The following is a 21,306-nucleotide window of genomic DNA, read 5'->3' as shown; positions in this document are numbered from 1 at the left end:
TTATATATTCTGAGACTAATCAGAGTTACAAAAAATCTTTAGACTAATGTACTTCGTGTCCATTTTTGCATTAATGTTGCAAATGTAAATGTTTATTAAAATCCAAAACATTCTCATCCCACAGCATCAAAAACCACCACTCTGATTGTCTTCAAATTACACACATGATTTGCTTCAGCATGACTGTTTTCACACCTGGCCAGAAATAACTTGTGGCTTTAGAAAACTGGGGGTGTCAGACGTTAGTCAAGTCAGCCAATCAACATTGTCGCTTTCACTCGCTGGTTAGAATTAGGAAGCAAAAACCAAAAAAGTTTAAGAAAAGATCAGAGTTTAGGCTAAAACACAGTCTGAATTGAAGTATAGATGTTAGTTGCACTTTGAAAAACAATGCTTACTCACTGCTTTTTAGTGTGAAACAGTGGGGTCTTTTACAAGCACACAGGATGTTTTGAGAGTGAGACACCCATCTCATTATTGTCTGAACCTGGAGTGCTTACACGCTGATGCCAAGGGACACCTTCATAATTTAGAAACACCGGTGACTTTGAAAAGCAGCAGTTTCTGACTCTTGGCGAACAAAAAAAGGCTGAAAACTTTTACATTTTCAGCACTTTTCTTTCATGGATTTGATTTGAATCCAGTAGAAATGGAGCAATCTACCTGCACTACAAGTCAGAGTGACACTGCACTATCAGTGTAGGAGCAGAATCTCACAATGCCAGCATTACATTCAACCCAAAGCCCAGGAGTGCTGGCTTGTTTCTGCTGCGCTCTGATGACCGAGAGAGGGGAAATGACCGTGTGAGTGAGCATGAAAAACTGCTGGAAAACTGCTGGAAGAGGAATATGGACTTTACAGTTTCTGCTTCTGCTTTCATCTCAACGTGACCTCTCCTTTTTGCCAGCTTCAAAACACAATGGGAGCGCACTCGCTTATTACTGATTTGGATCCAGCGCACACACATGCGCCTCCACTCCCTCTACCACAGTTTCAAATGAGCAGATCAGCTGTGCGCCCTCTGCCTCGCGCCATGCATCATCGAGGCAAAGAAGGTGTCGGCGCTTATTAAAGGATGGAAGGCTGACTGATTTCCTGCAACTCTTCAATTTCCAATAAATAAGAAGGAATGGAGAGAAAGACAGGGAGAGAGAGGGAAAATGTTGCTATGGAAACAGTTCAGACAAATGTAATTGTCTCCCTCCATCTTTGCAGGTCAAGGCAGTGGACATTTCAGCTCTATAATCTTTCCATCGCCTCTCCATCTGCCCACTGGCCTATGAGCACATAATAGGGTTTTTGGAGTCGTGAGCTACAAATAAGCTGAGTGATGCATAAGGTGATTTCATAATGTGTGCGTGTGCATGTGTGCGTGCTCTATTACTGCCTCTTTGCATGGTGACATTAGAAGAAACCTTTCACTTCCGTTAAACAGGAAAACTTTCATTTTTATTTTCATCATCCACTTATCACAATCTTAAAGATACTGAAGGACATTTTATTAGAAATGACCCCATTAGCTGACTCAGTTTTTGCATTACATCATTGCATGTCCTTGTTAATGTCTCTTATTAGCTTCAAATATAGATGAGGTCATTATTTTCAGTTCTATTTGAAAATCAGCGCGTGGTTTCTTTTGTAAAATGATGGATTATGTGAATTCAAGTTGGCACCATATGATGGCTCTTTACAGAGCAATAGTCAAACTCTCAAACCAGCAGGTGTTTTTGATAACTCAGACAGAAACTGCGGTCTTAGAAGAGCTTTATAACTGACAAACAACACAGACTAATGGTGAAACAACAGACTTTAAGTGTTCCTAAAGTCAGCTTGTGCAGCAAATCCAATTAGTTTGAGGTTAACGAGTGAAGAGTCAACACCTGGAATGAGAAGAGATTACAAAAAGCTTTGTGACCAATGAAAAATGCAAACAAATCTGAGCAGCCTCTCCTGCAGCCGTACCGGAGAAGAGGACATAACTAATCTTTCATGTCCTTGTTACGTGGATTGTCACAACAAAACACCAGCAGGCGGGTGTGACAGCTCATTTTGCTCAAAAGTATCCTGGTTCCTGATGTGTTGACTGATACGGGGAAACAACACGCAGTTTATGTTTAAGGCTCACCACTGTTCCACACAAAGTCATGTAAAATGGAAAAGATGTCTCTGGCTCCAAAGCTGTAACTGCATACCGTTTCTCACGACTTTCTGCGCTGTGTGTGTCCTTGTGACAGTTTGCAGTGGAGTTTTGCAGCTACACTGATTGATGCGTTTGTTTACAAGCTACTGAGGTCGCTCTGCTGAGTCCATCTTTGTGTGAATGGTGAGGCTGAACTTTGGGAGTAGTCTATTGAAGTGGATCACGCAGTATATTGAAAGGCTGTTTACATATATTGATGATTTACATTTATTTCAACTCCCCCAAGCAAATTTAGACTCACTGAGCTCTTTTAGTAGGAACATCAAACCGTGCAGGGCCTCCCACTGCTTTCAAAGCTGCCGCACCTCTTTGTGGCATCTGTGAATTCATTTTGTGTGACCCACTGGAGAATGATCCAATTTCTCCCATCCCCCCAGAGGTGTTCTAATGGATTCTGATCTGGAGACTGACGAGGCCATTGAACTTTCCTGTGTGACATGGCGCATCATTATGCTGAAAGCATCCTTCAGGAGATGGGACCGGAGCCATAAAGGGATGCACCTGGTCAGCAGCAATCCTCAGAATTGGCTGTGGGTTTAAAATGATGATTTATTGGTCTCAACGGGCACAAAGCATGCCAGGAAAACCTTCCCCACATCATTACACCGCCAGTCTGGACTGTTGACACGAGACAGGTTGGATCCGTGGATTAATGCTGTTGAAGCAAACATTCATCAGGCTTGGCTTTATTTCCAGACTTCCACTGTGAGTGTTTGGTGTGAGTGTAGCCACTGCAGCCCCACACTCTGCTCTTAGCTGACTGGATGGATAAACTTGTGACAAAACAATTCTGCAATAATGCACGATTATATCTGTGTCACTCCGGCTGCAATAATGCACGATTATATCTGTGTCACTCCGGCTGCAATAATGCACGATTATATCTGTGTCACTCCGGCTGCAATAATGCACGATTATATCTGTGTCACTCCGGCTGCACAACTGGCTGACTGCATAATCATGCAGTCATGTATAGCAGGTGTGCATTTGTTTCTCTACTGTTTGATGAGGATTCATATGGAGATAGTTTACTTCAATTTCAGGAGTCGGACCACAGCTTATAACCTCTGCTTGTGATTGTATTATTTATGAATGCCCTTCCTGCCCTACATGCCAGTTTGTTGTCGTTTCCATGCCCCAGCTTCCCCCCTCCTTTCTCGGTTTATCGGCCCGTCTCGGTGGCACCAAGAGGATCTGCCTGACCCGGAAACCACCGTCGATCCTCAGTAAGGACTTCCCCAAACCACAGTCTTGGTCCTACATGCTTGAGGTTGTGGTGATTGCCACTCACTGACTCTTAGAGGGATTTTATATGTTGAACTCCTCCTTAAACATGTTTCTGTAGGATACCACAAAAGGGGACATGTGGAAGGTTACGCTTTGAGGGGACATTTTTCTGTCTGCTATGGTTTGGGTTCACTTCTTCCTTCAAAGACATGTAATGGCCAACTCTTTCCAGCTGGAAGCATTTTTTTTCTATTATGGCAATGTCTCTATATGCACACTGAATATATGGAAATGCTGTTAATCACAAAATCCTCACAAAAGGGGGAAAAAAATCAACATTCACCACCTCAATTTAAATAAGCCTCCAATCCCATTTCCACTGGATTGGAGGTCTGGCTTCAGCGATGCTACTAAATGACCAGGTTTTTGCTTCAGTGGATTTTCTTCCTTCCCTGAGTGGTTCAAGGAGGATGATACATTATTTTCATGCACAGATTGGCCGCCACAGAGTCCAGAATTTAACTCCAGTGAGGAGCTTTGCGATGTGCTGGGGAAGGCTTTGGACAGCGGTCTGACTCGTCCACCATCAATAGAAGACCTTGGTGAAAAATTAATGCAACTCTGGACAGAAATAAAACTTGTGATATTGCATAAAGTTGTCGAAACGATACCATGGCGAATCCTCAAGGCTAAAGGCTGACCGGTGAAATATTTTTTGGAGAGTCGGTGTGGGTCATGGCCATTGTAGAATCAATGTGTTACACCTTGGGTGTCAAACATAAGGCCCTGAGGCCAGAATCAGCCAGGCAAAGACTCTGAACTGGCCAACTGAAAATTTTTGGAAAATGTGAAAGAGGACGTAGATTTTGAAGGTTTTTAATTTCAAATAAATTAAGTAAATTAACCAGAACAGAAAAGCCCGGGCAATGAGCTATCAGGACTTTTTCTGTAATTTTACACATTTATCATGTAGAAAATCTGAGACATTGTGTTAAAATTGCACTTTTTTTTTTATATATTCAGAAAATTGGGAGTTAAATGTTTACTTAAAGGCATTTACACAGACAGAGAGGGGAGTGTTGTCTGTACGTGGCCTGCGAGGTAAAATGAGTTTGGCATTCCACCACCATCAAGTGTGAGGGAATATTCTTTGGGGAAAAAGGTTCACGACCCATCCAGTGGACAATCACCGATACAGAGCACTGATAATACATGTTGACCCAACACTTCACACTGGTCTGTCCTTTAGCTCATCCTTGGTCTTTAGGAGTAAATGGATCCCCAGCCTCCCCAGATTCACCAATAACCTTACAGCGGGAGGAAGCCTGAGGACCTGGAGGCTGAAATCCAGAGCCAACTTCCTGTGATGGTGCCAAACACTCTGGATCCTTGTGCTGTACATCACAAATATTTAAATACCCGTGTGTATGTTTGCCCACGTTTCACGTTCATCTCATCTGAGCCACCAAACCGGCGTCACTGTAAGCAGTAATTCTGCGAATAAATGTAACTTCATGCATGGGTAGCTCAGATAAGACCCCCTCCATTATGAAGCAAAGCAACAAAAAAAATTAAAATATGTGAGATAATGGGCTTCAATTATGAGGATGTTTCCTTTGTGTGTTGAATCGCACTCTATTATTGTTTCAGAGGAAACAACAACAATGAAAATAATAACCACATATTTCACATCTCTGCTTGAGATCAGAAGTTTTTCCTTTTTCCTTCTAACAACACAAAAGACCGGAGGAAAACAAAATGTAAATTCCTAATATCAATGTTTCATCAGTCACGACTTGAGCCGGATGCATAAGAATTTATAATAAACCAAATGTGTTTCAGATCACAGCCTCTTTCTTCCCAAAAGAAAGGGGAACGATTTCTGTGGGAACATGAAAAAAGTCGAGCCTGTTAGGATAAAACAGACAATGCAAACAGGATTTTGTGAATTTTCTTTATTTCTTTCCAGCTAACTTTGATGTCAACGGCATCTCAGAGAATAATGACGAATGGTTTAACTCTGTAGACCGACAGAAAACAAATAAAGTCAAACCGTTTCCGTATTTTAATGTGATCATTAAAGTGAAGGCAGGGTAAAAGCGTAAAACAGGGCTATGAAGCTCTCATACGAACCAGTTTGTGTAATGCAAAACAATGCTTTTGATTGAGTACATCTGCACTCGCTGCTAATGGAGCTTCACCTCAAGAGTCCCGTCCAGAATTAACTCAATTTAAAGAAAAGGGGGGAAAAGCCAGCGCCTGATTGTGCTGCAGTTTTAGCAGATGGCACGAAGGAAACACTGAGCACAATGAGGCGACCACAGCGGCGTAATGATCAGAAAGTCTGCCTGCTACAAACTTCATTTAATCTGCGAAAGGCGATACGAGCGACGTGTTTATCTGCGAAGCACCACAAATGGAAAAAATAAAGGACTGATTCTGATGTGTTTAGCATACGCGAGGCTAATTTATTAAACAGCCACTTATGCGGCTCCCTCGTGGCTTCGATGATGTTTGCTTCCTGGCCACAGAGAAGAAACCGAGGAAGTTTTATTTTCACATTAAACATGTATGAAGGCGATTGTTGTTGTTGAAGAGACGCTAACAAAAAAAAAAAGAATAATGTTGGAAGTAAACACTGAATATTTAAAGAACTCATATCCTCGGTGGCAAAGAGCTGAGCTCCTAATTGTACTTGATGTTATCTCCTATTCCCTTTTTATTCTGCTTGTCTAAAAAGGATTCCCAAATCAGTCAAATCAAGAATTCATCTTTCATCCTTTAGTTTTTTCTTATAAACGTCACTCAGAAACTGAATCAGAGCATTTTGCTGCGGATCTGAAAGATGCGATGAATCCGAGCAGGTTTAAGCACCTCTCCTCTGGCCTGTAGCGTCAGTTATTGATGGCTCACAGCACCAAAATACGCCAACGTCCCTTTACAGCTCCTTCAAACAAATCCACACTCTGTGCTGTGAGCAGCTTGATACGGGAACTATTTTCTTTCTATAGAAATACATCCGCTGACCATGACTGTACAAAAAATATGCACAACAAAAGGCTCGTCCTTGAGATGGCTCAACGGGATGTAAATATTAGAGGTAACCCCGTGTTGTGGTCCGTAATGACAGTCAGCCACATGCTTGGATGCAGTTCAGCAGGAGAAAAGATGTTCTACATGAAACGGCTCGTGACAACGTCTGTGGATTTTTCCCAGAGTAACTGGTTTATGATTTCACGCGGAGTTTTTCGGATTGAATTTTCGCTGCAGTGAGAACTGCGAGGCAAAGGCCATCTAGGCCCGTTATATTAAAGAGAAGGCACTCGTCTCTAAAGCTGCTTCACCGTGAAAACATGCGCAGTAACAGCCGTAAAAAGCACTGCAAGTCAAAGGAAACAGATTTTCCTAAAAATAAACCTAAAAGTGCAATTTTTGCACAAAATTTGCAACAAACTTACATCAGGAAGGTTTCGCTGTAAAGGCAGCAATGAGTTACATTAGTTACAGTACAACAGCACATCCGTCATACATTAGAGTAAATTTTAACATCTATGAGGGGAATTGTGTCTGCTTCATTTTCACCTTTTCCATGAGCTGCTTTCAAAGAAGAAGAGAAAGATTAAAAGTGTCTTCAGTCGACACTTTCATCGTTGCCACATTTTGAGTCTCTATTTATGTCATTTAAAACTTACAGTCTGTGTCACGCTGCCCGTTTTAACTTCTCAGCAATTAAAACATTTCACGCCCTCACTGACGGCTCATTTTAAAACAGTTGTAACTGCGAGGGTCACACAAGCATCCTTTTAAAGACACCTCTAACTGTCTGGTGAGCCACATGAAAGCGGAAAAACAGGTGCAAGCCAAGGTGCCGTTATCAGAGCAGCACGACGCCGAACAGGTGGAGACGACACACGTGTAAGAGAAGCCATGAAGGCGTAAACAGACGTTTAAATATCGAGAGAGAGAGAAAACTGCAAACAAACTCAATTTAAGACCCCAGAAAGCAAAACTGCCTGAAGATCTGCAGAGAAAGAACAAACCTTTTATTTTTAAGACTGTTAAACAAAAACCTTGCATTTCACACAAGGTCATATTGTTAATCTGTGTATAACTAATATTGTATTATTGCAGCAGCGTGAAAAAACCTCAGGTCTTTCAGAAACTCATTTTATTGTGATATGTTGTTGAACATTAAAACGGACAAAAATACTCAAACTACTAAAAACAGTTTGCGCACATTAAGATGCTTGGATTTCTTTTTTAACTAATCCACTGAATTGAGAATGAAGTGATAAATCAGTGCACAGATTTTTTTAATATATACACACACAAATATATTTTTCCCTCAACCATCTGCTGGATTTCTGACAATTAGCAAAGCAGCAAGAGAGGCTGTGTCAGCGTCCAAGCACCAGTGAAACTGACTAAATCCAGGTTAAGTGAACTGCAAGCAATCAATGTTGCACTCCACATCAACCTTTATCGACTTTAGCATGTAATATATATATATTTCTGTATTTTTATCATCCTGTTTTTGATGTTATTGCTCAAAAAAATGAAATTTTCCCAGTTTAAGCTCGCTGCAGCGCTCCCATTTGTGATACAATAAAAGGGGGGAAAAAAACACATACAACACCAGCACAGACTTTTCATTACAACACTATCATATCGCATGTGAACAGAGATGGAGCCATTATAAAGACTGTAAGAGTGGAGCAGATTTGAGTGGGAAAAAGAGGACGTTTCCACTCCAGATGAGCCAGAACATGTAGAAATTTGGAATTAAATAAAAAGCAAGGTGCTTGAGAAAGATTTTGGCGTTCCACACTTTGATTTCATACTCACACGCAGCACCGAAGTGAAGATGTCTGCTGTTCAGAGACAGTTCAGTCAGGTCCAGCACTTTTCACTCAGGACTGAAGCACCCATTTTGGCCACAGAGTTCAGTAGTGTGAAGAGTCTTTTGAAAGTGGAAGCAGAGCTGAATAGATGACCCTAAAAATCATCTGTGACATCAAAACTCATCCCACCAGTCAGAGGCGACGAGATCATTTTTACGAGTCTGTTTTTTCCTGTTACATCAGCGGATTATACGACATGACATCTGACTGGTAATGAGTCCTGCCTTCAGCAGCAGCCACACTGCCAGCCTGCACTCAGTCACAAACACATCCCAGAAACCAGCAGCTGCTGCTACAGAAGTGCCTTCAAACATTTGATTAGCATCCCAGGAGCACTTCTCATCAGCAGCGTCAACACGAGTCTGCTGACACATTTCTTGGCATTTCACGTCGAATGATTACAGATCTACTCCTACACAGCAGCTACCACTCAAGAAAGCCGCACTCAAATCTCCAATGAAGTCTGATTACCTAGCAACATTGTTTTTAATGGCTTTGAAATTGTGAAGGTGGCAGCGGAACAAGATTTAGGACGTTAAAGAGCTTTTTATAGAGTCCAGCAATGGCCTGAATTTTCCTGAATGCAATTTGCTCCCTGGACAGCCACGCTGGAGATGTGCTCAAACATTGTGTTTTCCTGCTCTGATTGCGCCTCTCCAGGCAGTCAAAGCCATAATGAAATCCAAACTGAGACATTTCATTAGAGTTTTGCCTCCTCCTCCAAAAGCCTAAGCTCTGAGGCTGAGTGGGCTTCAGGTTCGTGGAGTAACTCTGTTACTGTCGGGTCACAAATGCTCAAACTTTGTAAAATCAGGATGTAAAAAATATCAAAGGAAATTCTTTTCTTGAATTAACAGCCGTGTTTGAGGCGAGAGAAAAGCGCCGCGTGCTCGTGCAGAGCAGCTCAGCGGTCATTAGATGAAGTCGCAGCCTGTCTTCAAAGGCAAAAATCTTAATTTCCACTTTATGACTGAAGGAAAAGAAGCGTTTAAGGAGGGGAAAGTGTCAGCTTTAAAGTTCAAAGTGAGGCTTTTGATTTCATTTAATCATCCAGAATTTGGCTTCCCTGCCGTCAGCGACAGCCGCAGTGGAAGTCAGCGTTGGGGTCCATCAGGAGTTTCTTGCGGTCGACGTGCAGACAGTCTATGTGGTACCAGGCGTCGCACACGTCACACTGGATCCACTGCACCGTGTCCTGCTGGGGCAGCCGGCACCGCGGCGCCGCGCACGGCTCCACCGTGCCAACCATCACGTCGTCCTCTTCCTCGTCGTCTTCGTCCTCGTCCGAGGAGGAAGAGGAGGAGCCGGAGGAGGAGGAGGCCGAGGAGGTAGAGGATGAAGACGAGGAGGACGGAGAGGGCAAGGAAGGCCGTGGGGGGAGGGGGTGTTTCCTGGGGCGGCCGCGTCGCTTACTTCAAGGAAGGAAAACATAAACAGGAAGAAATGAGAAGGCTTGGAGGTGACATCACAAAAAAAAAGGAGGAACAAATACATTTGTTTTTTTTAAACTGTTGCCACTCCATGCCTCACAGAGGAGCTTCAGGCCTTGTTTAATATGAAGCTCCAACATTGTACAGTTTGTATATATGACAGAAAATCATACAGGGCTGTGCTTTGTAGAGAATTTTTAGAAAAACCTTCCAAACTCACCCTGTTGGATGATGAAATCGGTTGAACTGCACGCTAACTCTCTCGTCTGCGCGGATCCTCACCGACGGCGAGGCCAGGTTGTAGTTCTCCCCTCCCACCACCAATGGGGAGAATACGGGGGAGCTGTTGGCTCTCCGCCTCCCTCTCGCTGCGGTCGGGGAGCAATGGGCAGGCTTCTGCTGGCGGAAGGCCGCGATGTTTCCGTGCACCACCGTCTTGACTCTGTTCACCTTCTCCGCCTCTTGTTTGCTTGTGAAGGATGCCTGGAAGAGGTGCTCGTTGAGTCTGCTGTTTGTCATGGCTCCGTGGAAGCTGCCGATGGTCCTGATACCGACGGGGAAGGGCTTGGCCTCCAGCGGCCTGCGGATGTCGCTGTGAGTTTTGGGCTGCAGCTGAGGAGGAGGCGGCGAGCTGAAACCTTCAGATTCAGACTTGTAGAGCCTCCGCCTCTTCTTCCCCCGTGCTCTCTGTCCATCCTCCACAACTCCTGCCAAAACTAAGATCAACGGAAAGAGAGCAAGGTAATGTAAGTGGAGACAGAAGCTAATCACACCACTAATTTGTTCTTTTCCCTCCTTTTTTTGCAAGTAAAATCCTTGAAAAGAAAGCAGTAACTTCATAAACTAATATTAAGTCTTTTTAAAAGCTGCCAAAAACAATTTCATGGTAAAAATCTGCAGCTTCATGTCAAAAAGCTCCAGAGAGTAGTCAGTGTCATTCTGCAGCACGCCGCTGTGCTTTACCTCCTCGACTTCTGGGCTCGTCAGAGCTGTCGTCCTCCAGCAGCACCGTGTGAGCCGACTTCCTCCTGCTCCTGGAGGTCTGCGGGAGGGCCTTCGTCTGAGGCAGTGAAGCTGCAGAGGTGAATGATGGAGGAGTGGAGTGTGGGAGCAGGGAGGAAAAGCCCACGGCAAGAGGCGGCGAGGTCGAGGTGCCGGGGTCAGAGACGGTTCCCTCGTGGCTGTGGCTCCTCTTGAAGGTCCAGGCGCTGCCCTTCATCTTGCTCAGGCTGCCGATGGAGTTGAGGATGACCGTGGCTCTGTTGATGGACAGCTTCGAAAGGTCCAGGTTGGCAGCTACCTTGCGGTCCAAGCTGGTCCTAATCCTGTTCTGCAAGTCGGACGAGAAGGTTCCCGCCTAGGAAACCAGATATAAATATTTCATTTAAACCTTCACGAAGCGTAGGCCAAATGTCAATATCCAGAGGTGCGAGTCTAATTTGTCTGGCTGATGCATTTCTTTCCAGAAAAGTCATGGCACCTTTGAGATAATAAATCTGCTTCTGCCTCTTGCTGCAAATCAACTCCATGCATCAGCACTTTTTTAATTGAAGTAGAAAAGTACGATTGCACATGATTTAATCTTCAAATTTCATTTAGTGAGAGTATGCCTCCATGTCTTCATAGATAAAATGCTTTGGGGATTTTCTGTGGGCTTGTTATTGTTTACCAGACATTGTGGTACATTTTTATTGGCATTCTGAATACAAATAGTGCCCAGCACCACCTAATGAACGATGGCTGCACACACTTTGACACAGGAGTGGGATGAAAATTACAGGGTAGAGTCGACATCAACATTTTCATTACTGTCAACATATTACAGGAAAAAAAAGAAGGTAGAAGAAGGCATGTTAGTCCTTTCATTAGTTTCTGTATCGACTCACCTGTCTGTGGCACTCAGACCAAAGACAACAATTTAAAAACCACTGACATCTTTCATCTTTGTAAGAAATCCCATCTTAAGCTGTCACTGTAATTTCTAACAAATCCTTCAAACAGAAACACATAAAGTGCATTTGTTGAAAGACATTTGGTTTCCTAGTGAGTATTTAGAGCAGCAGGGCTGTGAGGGACCAAATCAAGAAGCTATAATAACAGTCTCTGACAAGCATCTAAAATTAATGTCCTTATCGCAACTGGGGAATATTCGTTTTCTTCCCCCATATACAGCCGCTACATTAACGCTGCTCCTTTGGTAGCCTACATCATGGGTCACGTGATCTTTTGCCTTGGGGGACGTTAGCCTGCAAGCAAAGAAGGCTGCTGGTGCTACAGAATCTGACTCTTACGTGCATTAAGAAAACGAGACTCAGATGTAACTTTCAGGAATATTTGTTGTATTTTTAGCATAAAGGAGAATCAGAGCAAGCACACAAGCTTACAGATCCATGGGCACCACAATTCTGAGGCCGTCATTCTACCGTTAATGTTACTGCAAACTATTCATTCAGAAATCCTCTAACATTTGCAGACATTAGCAAACATAGTACAGAGGCTGGAAAAAGACTTTGAGCCCACTACCCGAATCTATCCGCCCATTTTCTTTAAAGCTTTTCCAGTTCAGGGTTGCAGAGGAGCTGGAGCCCGTCTGTCACAGAGTATCAGGACGGCACACTCTGGACTGGCTGCCACACGACTATACACACCTACAGCTGATTTACAAGCACCCGTTAATCTAATGCAGGAGTGAATTGTTAACAGTGGCTCTGTAGGCTAGAGATTTACTCAACAGAACAATTTAACTTTTTAAGAAAGGTTTAAAATGACTGAAATAGACACAAAATATCTGTAAACTCACTGTTTAACCTCGCCTGTTGAACTTGGCTTGAGTTTTTAAATTTTCATACTTTTAGACTTGTCGATTAGTAAGTTTCTCCCTCCTGTATAATCAATGCAGACTGCTAAAAATAATATTGAGGAATGTCTGAACTGTGTAATGTTGACATATGGACATTAGCAGTGTCACATGGTGCATTTACTCATGCAGCAGACAGAACATGTCCAGATTTATCCTTTGACCCCAGACTTGGTGAGAAACACGAACCTTCGATATCTTTATTTTTTAAGAAAAGTGTCACCATGAGTCTGGCTTCATACTGAATGTAAATAGTTGATTCCAAACCACGGACTTACTTTTGGAAGCGTGATTGCATCGAAGTCCAGCGGGCGAACTTTAACCTTCTGGAAGAGGAAGTAGAACTCCGGGTTCCCTGGATCAGTCTGGCCTCCGAAGATCAGCGTGTCGCCGTCCGAGAGCTCCCACTGTATGCCCGGCTGGAGGCGGACTTCATTGACCCATGTGCCTAGAAACACAAGACCAAGAAGATTTGAAGAAATGTTAAACTACACACTGCCGGGCACAGATCAGCCCTCAAAATAAAACGTTTTAGAGGTTTCTAGGAGGTCACACTGACATGTAAAGTAGTGGGAAACTCTCTGAAGACACAAACGAGCAACAGTTTTACAACTGAAGGCCGACGTTACCGGAGGCTAGATATTCACAGAGCTTTTTAATATATGAATCTGACAGGGGCAAAAAAAAAGAATAAATCATGAGAGCAGAGCCCTGAAATAAAGTCATTCGGTGACTGTGTGTTTACAGCTTCCAGAATCTAGGAGAAATGTAAAACAGTCTGCGAGATGGACCCAGAACTGAGGAGCTGGAAGGCTACAAGGCAATCACACGGCCATGACAGCACAGCACAAAATGAGAAATGCGGGGCGAATACTAAAATGTAACTTTAATAGCAAAAATGAAAAATGTGGGAAACAGACTGTGAAATTACTTGAAAAATTAGGCAGTAAGGGTGCAGTTTAGATTCTGAGCCTGTCGGACAGCGACTGAATGAAGACGCAACGCTCACTCTTAATCTCCCCCTTCCTCACTCCGTGCATCTTCCTGTCTACTTCAGACTGCACTGACGACTCTCAGCAACCTGAGGTTCAGACTCTATCTTGTGTCCTGAATTACTCATGAATTTTTTTGTTTGGTTCTTCTGTTTGTACATTTGCTTTTATTTGTTCTCCTGAAAGTTGAGTTTACTGGTCCATTTCACACTCTCAGCTGTGAACGACCCGTTGAGACCGAATGAAATGGACCTCCTCGGTGCGACTGCTTTTCAAAGCCGGCGTGTGAACGCGTAACATGTTAATTGTCTTCATTCACAGCAGAATGCACCTGGCGGCAGGTATTGTTAAGTTTCAAACCAAATGTCTTAAACTCCTGTTTTTGTGGTGCCTTTTTTGCACAATTTTGTATCCATCAGGCTGTCCTATTATTTCTAACTGAGGCTGAAGCTGATGGCTCTTTTCTTTCCTGCAGGCTCTGAATGGGCTTTTTGGGGTCCTGCAGCAAACACAGTCGGTCCATTTTCAGTGACAGATGATGCTTCTGCATTACGGCATCTGACAGAAATCTATGCATCTATCTGTTCGTGTCAGCCCCGACTGTTCGGATACGCAATAGTTAAAGCTTTTATTTTACCGGGCTATAAGAATCAGCCAGGATTTTATAAACTTTTTTTCTTTTTATTTGCATGACCAACAGCTGTAATCAAACCAAATGTGATTTGTAAGTAGAAAAAGATGTGGAACGGAGACATGTTTGGCATGTTTGCTTGTAAACTGACATCACTGATTAATCCATTTATGAAACGCCTGACATTTAATTTATTTTCCGTCTGAAAACTGAACAATTAATCAAATATTTTCTGTCAGCTCTATTCTTAAGCGTAACATTTCTTTTATACGGTGAGCCTGCGGCCCGTTCAGCTGCACAGAGCAGCCGCGCGCATTCTCGCATTGACACCGGTCGGCATCATCTGATAACGCCGCCACAGATATTCATAGACTCTGACATTTTAATAACAAAGGTAATCTTTTGATCAGATATATATCCTGTTAATAATATAGAATCACGTGTTGCGACCTCACTGGATGGTGTGAAGCAATGCATACACACATTCAGTGGCCACTTTATTAGGTACACCTCGTTAATACCAGTAATTGCCTTCTTTTTGGTTCAAATTCAACAAGGTGCTGAAACATTAATCAGACATATTGGTCAATGTTGACAGGACAGCTTCACACAGCTGCTGCGCATCACTGTGAATTTCCAGTTCCACCACATCCTGAAGGTGAGCTGGTGATTGTGGAGGCCATTCAAGTAAAGTGAACTCATTGTCATGTTCAAGAAACCAGTTTGAGCTTTGTGACACGGTGCATTACTCTGCTGGAAGCAGCCATCAAATGATGGGCACACTGCTGTCATAAAGGAATAGACATGTTCAGCAACAACACTGAGGTAAGCTGTAGTGTTTAATGAAGGCTCGGTGGGTACTAAGGAGCCCAAAGTGTACAGAGAAAATATCCTTTACACCGTTAGATCTCCACCAGCAGCCTCAACGACTGATACGAGCCAGGATAGAGTCATCCTTTCCCTTTCTAGTCTCTTCTGTAGTGCAGTTCTGAGGATACAGCCCATTGGATCTGTGTCCTCAGTTTCCTGTTTATAGTGGCGTCCCAGGTGGTGCGGTCTTCTGCTGCTGCGGCCCATCTGCTTTGATATGTTATGCATTCAGAGATGCTCTTCTGCAGACACTGCTAGTAACAAACGGTTATTTAAGCTACTGTTTCCTTTGTATGAAGCAGTCTGGTGTCCTCTGATGTCCAACATCATCAAAGTCACTTAAACCAGCGGTCCCCAACCTTTTTTTGCGCCACGCACCGGTTTATGCCCGAAAACATTTTCATGGACCGGCCTTTAAGGTGTCGCGGATAAATACAACAAAATAAAACTAGTACCGGTACCGAAAAAAAGAAAATTTATTCATAACACACGTGAAAAGACCTAGGAAAACGGTAAACGATAAAAACCGATAACAAAATAACCCTGAAAACCATACGTTTCACACCTGAGCCTCAACTCTCGCGACCTGGTACCAAACGACTCACGGACCGGTACCGGTCCGAGGCCCGGGGGTTGGGGACCGCTGACTTAAATCACCTTTCACCCGAAGCTCAGCTTGAACTTCAGCAGATCAACTTGATCACATGTATGTGACTAAATAAATTGCTGCCGTGTGATTGGCTCGTTAGATATTTGAGTTGACAACCAGAAGCTTGACAAATTTATCATATTTATCACTACCCAGTGTCAGGTTTATACCACAGTATTGGTAATTACCAAAATCACTCCATGTTTCTGTACTGGTCAGTTCATCATTTCAATGCTAAAACATCATTGTTGTTACTGTTATCCATGAATTTTCAAATATACTGCTTTACAAAAAAGTAACACGCATCATTATTTTTTTAGTTAAGATGTCAAATTCCAAACTATTTAATTGCATTCCTGAGCAGATACATTTGTTTCAGTGGTTGAATTTTATGCTTGTTTGATTTCTGACTTCTCAGAGAGATTCTGTGTTTTGGCTCGAATTTTGCTACAAAAACACGACTTCAGTTAGAAATTTCTCTCTCCTGTTCAAAAACAGTAAAGTGTCTAAAATGCAGAGAACGTGCCGAACAGGAAAGAGGCTGTATTAAACCACTTTGTGATGCAGGCCGGCCTTTGAAACAAATGGGGTAAAAAGTGTTCTTGCAGTGTGGTCAAGTATGCCTCGGAGTTGATTGCCGGGAGCCGTACTTACAAAAATACGTCAAGGAAGAAGAAAACGAAAGCTGGCTGAAGAGAATGTCAGGCTAAAAGTCAGTGCTAGAAGGAAGAAGACCAGACAGAAGGATGCTCATTTACCTCTGACCTTTACAGGTAATTGCTTCTAGATCATATTCTGAGCAGACGACTGAACAAACGATGCTTAAAGAGAGCAGCTGCTAAGAAGAAATCCAGAAACTCCTCCAAACGCTGGACTGCTCTGAGGTTCTGGAAGAAAGCACTCTGGATGAAAGAGTCCAAGCCTGTGCTCTTTAATCAACACCTATAACAGGTGTTGAAACATACACTCACAGGTCAGGTGTCTTACACTGCGCACCTCAAAGCTGATACACGTTATGCTTTGTTTAAGATGTAAAGAGGAACTTTCCCCTATATTAAATGCATATTTTATCTTCTGCTGGTTTGCTGTAGAGATGCTGCTTTCACTTGAATTTAACTGAACCAGATGGCAACTTGTCTTGCAGTACCAAAAGTGGAGCCAAGTCTCTTCCCAGAATGCACAGTTACCCCAAAAAGAAATAAATACATCTGCAAAAATCGTGAGCTTGTTTTAAATCATTTCATATTAGGACAATTTGCTTTCTAAAAACGACAACAACAAACCATGGCACCAACATTACAGCACAGCTGAGGGGCAACCCCGTCAGTGTTTACATCCTGTCACGTTGTCATTAGCAGGAGCCCCTCGTCACGGCTAAATGCCCATTTACTTCCTTCAGAATGATACGCTAGCAGGTGTAACAGAGTAGTAAACAGTTCCTACACGAAACTGCTCACAACAAGGTTTGTGGATGTTTTTGAGGAACCAGGTGAGGATTTGTGTAAGAAGGACACGGCTCCTGATTTGTTTTTTTTTATCAAATTTTTTGGTGTTTTGAAACCAAACAGTGGGACTGCCATTTAGATCAGTTACAGCACAGAAATAAGCAGCATCTTTAAAACAGATGGAATTGCAGCACTGCAGAGGAGAAATACATGCATTCAAATTTATAATTACAAATAAAACCTGTACACAATCCATTTGAAGCTAACGTCATGCTTCGTGCTCACACTTGCATGGATGGTAAAATCAGGGTCAAAGATCAGGAACAACTGAGTTTAATTAATTCCTTATCACCAACACGCTTTAATTTGAGTTTGATTGTTTGTTTGTTTTTAAACAAATCAAACTAAAATGCTTCTCGGTGGGCTGAAAAATTCTGTAACTGTAACGGTTCCGATAAAATAAAAGTTCTGGGGGCAGCGATAAGAAAAGTTTTTGAAGTTGAGGTTCCAGAGATGCTCTTTGTTCGTGATGCACGCGAGTCTTTACCTGCACGCCTACAGCTGTGTTCAGGAGCGTAATGGCTCACTTCGTTTTGATAATTCGGTCGGTAAATAAGAAGAAGAATGTTTTCACTGCTCGAGTGCACAACAGAGCTTTAGGGGAGGGTTAATTAAGATTTCTGTTTCAGTTTAGTTTCATTTTTTTTAGTTTGATTTTTATATTTCCAGAGAAGATGCGACACATTTTGAAGGCTGCTGAGTGAGAGTCCTGCAGACGTGCTGAAGCCTCATTGATAACTTTGAATAAATTGTCAAAGTTTCAAACTAAAGGACATTTTTTACTGTATTCTTAGAATTTTTTGAGGACTGTTTTTCATGTCAGTTCACTGAAATGTGTTTTCACACTCATTTCAACCTGACTTTAATAAAATACTTCTTCCGTTCTCAGTAGAAGTGGTGTTATTCCTGTAAACAGGTGTGTTTTTACCTCATTCTCTTCCACAATGACTGAGGGAGGGTGTGAAAGTGTGAGAATCTCAGGTTGACTGTGATGCTGTGTGTGATTCAGCCCTCGTGTCTCACCATGGCTGCTCCTGTCCTTAATGTGGACCCTCCATCCTTCCTCCTCTTGAGCTTCGACTCCTTCGCCCGTCTCCCTCTCGGCTTCGAGCTCAGCGTGGATGCGGGACACCGACGGCGAGTCCAGTGTGACGTCGCACAGCTCCGCCGCTCGACCCAGGCGGAACACCGAGTGGTTCTGCGCCGGCCTGAAGGTGTACAGGTCCCGCGCAGATTCGCCTGCCGACGACCCGATCCGAAGCAGCTGGAAGCACGGCTGCACCCCAGCCAGCATGGCTGAAGCCTGCGATTGTCTGCCACCACGAAACCCCCCCCAACCTGCCCCACCCAGAGGCCACCCCTGATCTGTGACAGGCCCTGAGTTAGAGCAAGTTACGATCCATTTTTGAACAAACCTGTGCTAGTGAAGAAGAGCTAAAATGAAGCCATTTGCGTTCGACCCAAGAGCACTGACAGCTACCAGCGATCTATACTTGATGATAAAATATTCCTGACATGCACCAGAAAGCAGCGAGTGTGAAAGTTACAGACAGGTGCAGCCGCTTTGAGCAACAGGTGTTTGCATTAGTATGGAAAGCTGATGTCTTCTTGTGTCCTCCTGTGCATACATGAATAAGTAATGAGGATATAGAGTAGCATATAAGCCGGTGAAGTGTGGAAATGAGCTCCCACACTCTGTTATGAGGCCCAGTTTAAACAGACTAAATCCCCCGTGGAGTGGAGGCTAGAAGACGGTGGGCCCAAGAATAAAGAGCTGCTGTGATGCGGACCGAGCCCACGCTAATGTACCGCAAATATTAAACCCCGGAAAAGTAAACCTGGTGGTAACAGGTGTGACTTTTAGCTGGAAAACTAATATTTTTCAGGTTTGAGCAGCTGTCAGCAGAGGCCTGATCTCTGTGCGTGTGCGTTTGTGTGTGTGGAGGAGATTAAAATCCCAGGCTCGCTGACATCAATTGACATGAGCCGACTCACATGTGGGAAGCCTGACAGGGTGCACCAGCTGGGGACTGTCTAATCTGAAAGAAAACAAGAGAAAAGTCACTCAGATGTAAGGTGCTTTTTCTTAATTGCTCCACTTCGTGTCTGAAGGAGGAAAAAAAACAGCTGAGAAATACAACTTATCTGACACTTAGAGAGGACAGAAAAGCTTAAAACCCCTTTTGTCACATCACACGGTGCAGCAGGTGAAGTAAGAGGATATCACACTTGTGTTAACTGTACAGCAGAGCAGAAAAACCCTGTCAGCTGCACTTTTTTAAGAGGTGGCTGCATCGTGCATCAGTTGCCTGCAGACTCCTTGACAATCACGGGATCAGCACACAAAGCAAAGCACACAAACCGAAACAAATTCACACAAAAAACTCGCTTTTTCAAATAAAAACTCAATATATTCTCGTTTAAATGCGCATATTTGACGAAGCCCTGATTGCCTGGCGTTAAAATGAGGTTTAAGATAAGCAGTGGTTGCCGATCAGAAGCAGGCTGAAGCTAGCTGACGTTAGTTCCTTGTAGGTGGAGTGAAAGTCAAAGCAGCCACTTACAACAATGACAAAGCTGCGCACCGACTTCATGTCTTTAAATCCTCAGATCCACGCAGATTGACTCACTCCACGGCTCAGCGGGGGCGTTTCACCCATAAAACACCGGCTTAACTTTATTTTTCTGCGGTATTCTGTCGCCGCTGTTTGCCGGACTTCGGTGGGTCTTCTCGCCGTCTTTCCTCCCAGGAGGAAGTCCTTTGAAATTTGGCGCGCCACTCCGGGAGCTTCCTTGTGCGAGAAGCGACGTCACGTCCTGCCCCGCCCCGATTGGCTGCGGGCCAGGGCGCCTTCAGCGGGAGCAGGAGCGGCCCGGCCGGAGGAGGAGGCCCGACGCAAGTGTCACAGCTGGGCTAGCCACTTTACTCAAGCTCAGCAGGCCAAACTGCCGCACAGTGAGCAGTAAAAGTAGTTTACAGAAGTTTAACAGACAAATAAGGGTTAAACTCAAACACAGGGCAAACAACAAAGCAACATATTTAAAAGCAGCTTAAACTGTTCTCACAAAGAGCTGTGAACAGGACCTGAAGTTAAGAAAAAGCGAGGAAAATACTGTTAGAGCGGTAGATGCTGGTGCTGTGCAGCACTACAAAGTTTGGTATAGATCTGATTACTAAATATAAGTAAAGCTGTATAATAACTGAGCGCTGTAGCAATATACTGTGTATGCCTGTACAGGCAATAATATAAACTTAATAAGTTTAGTTATATAGCGCCAGATCGCTACAGCGGTCACCTCAGGGTGCTTTATTGCAAGGTGAAGACCCAACAAGAACAGAGAAAACTCCAATAATTAAACAATTCCCTTCAAGCAAGCACTTGATGACAGTGGCAAAGAAAAACTCCTATTTAACAGGATGAACCAGGATCAGGGAGGGGCAGCCGTCTGCTTCGACCATTTGGGGGTGATGGCAGAAAGACAGGATAAAAAACACACACTGTGGAAGAGGGCCAGAGGTTATTAATAAGAGCAGTGTCATAATTAATGAGACGATTCATTGTCAATTTGCAAATTCTGAACACATTTTAATAACCACACTATGATTTTGACATTTTCTTGTATTTTGAAACAGGGTTCTGTAAAAACCTGAAATGGAAATGTGTTTGTCTCTAAAGCACTTATGGACTCAGCTTATGTGCACTTTATAGCATGAATGAGATGAAGCACTTTATACATTATATCTCATTCACCCATATACATGCACACTAATACAAGCACTTTTTCTACGTTTAAACTCTATATTTAACATCCACAATCCAATAAGCACAACTCAGGGTTCAGTATCCTACCCAAAGATACTTTGGCATGCAGACTGGAGCAGCCGGCAATTAAACCACCAACCTTCCTGTTAGTGGATGACCCGCTCTGAGCCACAGCCATCCCAGCGGATGACAACGGCCTGCCAGAACTGCCCTGCCGACGAATCCAGTTCAGCCCGCTGGCTTTGCAAAGTGTGAAAATTGAATTGAAGTTCAAAATTA

General features: G+C 43.4%; 1 protein-coding gene across 1 annotated transcript; it reads right to left on the bottom strand.

Annotated features, from left to right (window-relative positions):
- Window positions 1-7,450: 7,450 nt before the first annotated feature.
- Window positions 7,451-20,051, bottom strand: tcf19l (transcription factor 19 (SC1), like). Its single transcript, XM_026156943.2, has 6 exons — window positions 19,828-20,051; window positions 18,287-19,302; window positions 12,895-13,064; window positions 10,723-11,116; window positions 9,980-10,475; window positions 7,451-9,741 (listed from the first exon to the last, which is right to left on the bottom strand). Exons 2-6 carry the CDS (start codon window positions 18,555-18,557, stop codon window positions 9,402-9,404), a joined length of 1,671 nt encoding a protein of 556 aa, XP_026012728.1. The 5' UTR covers window positions 18,558-19,302; window positions 19,828-20,051; the 3' UTR covers window positions 7,451-9,401.
- Window positions 20,052-21,306: the final 1,255 nt, after the last annotated feature.

Source organism: Astatotilapia calliptera, chromosome 22 (genome assembly GCF_964374335.1).
Source record: "Astatotilapia calliptera chromosome 22, fAstCal68.1, whole genome shotgun sequence".
Taxonomy (NCBI): domain Eukaryota; kingdom Metazoa; phylum Chordata; class Actinopteri; order Cichliformes; family Cichlidae; genus Astatotilapia; species Astatotilapia calliptera.
Note: the sequence above shows the minus strand (reverse complement) of the source record. Positions and strands in the feature narration are given on the sequence as shown.